We start from the raw sequence: 3583 nt of genomic DNA, 5'->3' as shown, positions 1-3583 counted from the left end.
ATAATATTATAATATTTTGACATACATCATAAATTGCCTATCTGCAAGATAATTTTTTTAAAGCAAGACATGAACCGCTTTGTACCGTATCTTTTGAATTACTTCTTCTTACTTCTGAATTACACGCATGCATCGGCGTTTCTATTGGCTAATCATGACGTAATATCATTTACCGTACCCTTTTACGGTACCGTATCTCTAGCCACGGCGTATTTTATTTGTTTATTTATTTATTTCATCAATATTTTACGAGGGTGGTCCATCCAGCCGAAGCTGATCATTAGCGACCCTCAATACATAACACAAGTAACAAAGGAAATATAAATAGAAAAACAAAGAAATTAAAATAAAATAAATAAAAATAAAATAAAATAAAAAAAGAATAAAAAAAATAAAGAAAAAAAATAAAGAAAATAAAATAATAAGTAGGCCTAACAAGGAAAAGAAATTATTACATATAAATATATTATATAAGTAAAAATTTAAATTAAAATCCAATTGACTATAAAATAATTAAAAACAGAATAAAAAGGCACAAAAAAAGCAAAAAATAACGAAGTTAAAAATAAAATAAAATAAAAATTATTTTTCTTCATTTAGTACTAAAAATATAGTCCGTATCATGGTGCTATGCTCTAGAAAATTACTTTTGAAGATATATTTCATAGCATATGAGTACAGTACTCATAAACTTATTATTATCCGATAGTTTTCATTTATCTAGTTGAGGCTTGAATTTTGTGCAGGTTAATAAGTTGTTCGGAATCGAAGTATGGCGGTTTGAAAGTTGGTCAATTTAAATACGTTTCTCGTTACTAAATTTTAGGGTTTACTAAATTACTAAATTTTAGGGTTTATAGTTGAAATATTGAACCCAAACTTCAAAAATAGTAAGATTAAAGGTAATACTTTATATTTATGACATAATCACATTTTGATCAAATTACATGTTATACTGTCTATTTGGCCCTTTTTCTCGAAACCTGGTGATGCGAGTTTACAGCCATTTTGTGGTCTCCGTCACACATGTGTTTGATCATTGCGATATATGAGAGCGACATATTTTTGTTATTTACAACAAGGGAACCAATACAATATAATTATATGACCATATATAGACACATCATGACCATATATGGGCACATCATGACCATATATAGACACATCATGACCATATATGGGCATACAACAGTTTTTCCACAGTTCATCCACAGCTTTTTATGTTTCTTGTTTTAATAATGTAAATCAATATAAAATATCATAATTACTCTACAACATCCACCAGCCTAATAGTCCAGGAAATTTTCGTTGGTTACATTTTTTTGGCAATATTTTATAAAAATTGGATATGTTGTAGAATAGAAATACTGAATATACAGTAACAAGGGGAAAATTTTTAAACATTTTATTACCAATTATTGTATGTTCAAGACATTAAAAGATTCTAATGCATTAAATATTCTTTTTTGTAAGTGTCAATAAATATGACATAATATTTCACTTCAAATTGCAAAATTCAAATCCAAAATGGTGGCCATTTTAAATATGTTAGCTATATTTTTAGCATATATTTGATTTATGCAATTAATATTTAATTAGGCCCATAAAACCTAGCATTTGAAATGGAGCAAAGTGCAAACAATAATTTTAATTATTAATTTAAAAAAATAGGCAGATGCAGGGTTGGTGAATATGAATTTAATGAAACATTTTCTCCAAGAGTGACCAGATATAAAATGATTTTCTTCAAAATATCCAATTTTTACGAATAAGTATAGCAAGAAAATACAGACTTTCATTTTGCACATTTCGTACTGGATTATAAGGTCTGAGTGCATGACCATGTACTGTACATCTTCCCAAAGAACACACTTATTGTCGGTCAGACGAATTACCCAAATGAAATAGAATAACGCAAATGAAACGGAATTACAAAAATGAACCAGGGGTGTCACCAGCTAAGTGGAGGGGAGGGGGGAGAAACATTGACCCGTCGGGGAGAGCCCACCCCCCCCCCCCCCAGTCGGGGAGAAAAACCACAATTCGTCGGATCTAAAAAAAAAAGTGTAGAGGCCTATGTATTTTTGACATTTTAATAGACCCCAAAATACTTAATTCAGGTGGAACTGTTTATTTTCCTCTAATCTAAACCGATTTCGTTGCATTTTTGGTACATTAACTAGAGTTAGTGAGGTTAGTATGGAGACGGGTAATAAGGTTCTCAAGCATTACTTATATTATCCAACAATGTTTTCAAGCAATAGGGCCAGTGGCGGAGCTACGGGAGGGGAGTGGGGCCTAGTGGACTACAACCCTCTCCCGTCTGGGAGAAATAAAAACCACAATTCGTCGGGGCGAAAACAAATATATCTATTTTTTACATAATACATAATAGTAGGCTCTAAAATCGATTAAGTAAGTCTGTGAAACCCCTAAATTGTCAAACTTTTGGGGAATTCGCCACCCCCCCCCCCCGGACCACTTTCGAAAGATTTTGAGCGACTTCCGTCCGCGTCCACTTTTCTCTTGTCGATGGAATCTGCCCGTCAAGGACCTTGGCTCCTTCGTCGGGGAATCCTGTCGGTGCCACTGGATTGGGCACAATTACATGACCAATAATACATGAATTCAAAAACTCATAACATTAAGTTTGCTTCTTTATACACTTTCGACCAATTCGATTGCGTCAGCGTCACAGATCGACGCACGGACGCACATGTATGGACGAGGTTCTCATTGCTTTTCATTGCATTATGGAATTCTCCCCAGGGAGCTGAGTGTGTGTTCCATTGTGTTTGATCATTGTGCATAAAGCGCTATATGAGAGCGACATATTTTTGTTATTTACAACAAGGGAACCAATACAATATATATTGAATTATTGCAATTGTTATTAAGCGGACGATAGGATGAGGTCAGCATACATCTTATAAAAAAAATTATTCGTCCAATTGTCCGTGTTTCTCCGTTGATCAATAGTGCAGCTTATACCATTGTTATACCCAAGAACTAAATCACTTCGTCCATGATCGTGGACAGTTGCAACTATGATTCCAAATGACAAATATGGTACTTGTACCAAGATCCTCTGCATAGTGAATGGTATCGTAAATTGTATTGCTGTTGGGGTAAGCTTTATAATGGTTGGAATTTTTACTCAAGTGATGGCTAATGACTTAAACTGTAAGGAAGGATTCGTGTCTTTCTTTGGTGGAATATCAATAGGACTGGTATGCGGTAGTGGTAAGCACTTTTTACTTGTTGACTCTGTAGACTGATTGAGAGAGCCAGTTTTATTCAGCGAAATATTTATTTTCTTTTAAATGTTGGTTTAGGCCTAATTATTACATCCAACAACAACACCAATTACAACGTATAACTGTGTCCTTATATTAATTCTTTTCATAGATTGACTGGCTCCTTTTCCATCTCTTATAGGTCCAGTTGCAACTCCGCTTGTAAGACAATTGGGGATGAGGGTTTTGGGCAGTTTGAGCGGACTTTTATCGTTTTCTGCACTATTGATGCTGTCTATATCAAGAAGCAAGTTGGTGTTCGGTATAGCCATATGCGTACATGGTAA

The 3583-nt window shown here is 33.9% G+C and overlaps 1 protein-coding gene across 2 annotated transcripts in view; it reads left to right on the top strand.

Annotated features, from left to right (window-relative positions):
* Positions 1–2656: 2656 nt before the first annotated feature.
* Positions 2657–3583, top strand: part of LOC117111655 (monocarboxylate transporter 2-like) — a 9007-nt gene continuing 8080 nt past the window's right edge. The window contains exons 1-2 of one of the 2 annotated variants that reach the window (XM_033254626.1): positions 2657–3243; positions 3439–3579. In XM_033254626.1, the coding sequence (XP_033110517.1) occupies positions 3048–3243; positions 3439–3579 (337 nt within the window). In that variant the 5' untranslated portion in view covers positions 2657–3047. The remainder of the gene's footprint in view (positions 3244–3438; positions 3580–3583) is intronic. The other variant, XM_033254625.1, reaches the window with a different exon arrangement.

The sequence above is a fragment of the Anneissia japonica genome, unplaced genomic scaffold, assembly GCF_011630105.1.
Source record: "Anneissia japonica isolate Jap-2015-1 unplaced genomic scaffold, ASM1163010v1 scaffold287923_len1623670_cov205, whole genome shotgun sequence".
Lineage (NCBI taxonomy): Eukaryota > Metazoa > Echinodermata > Crinoidea > Comatulida > Comatulidae > Anneissia > Anneissia japonica.
Note: the sequence above shows the minus strand (reverse complement) of the source record. Positions and strands in the feature narration are given on the sequence as shown.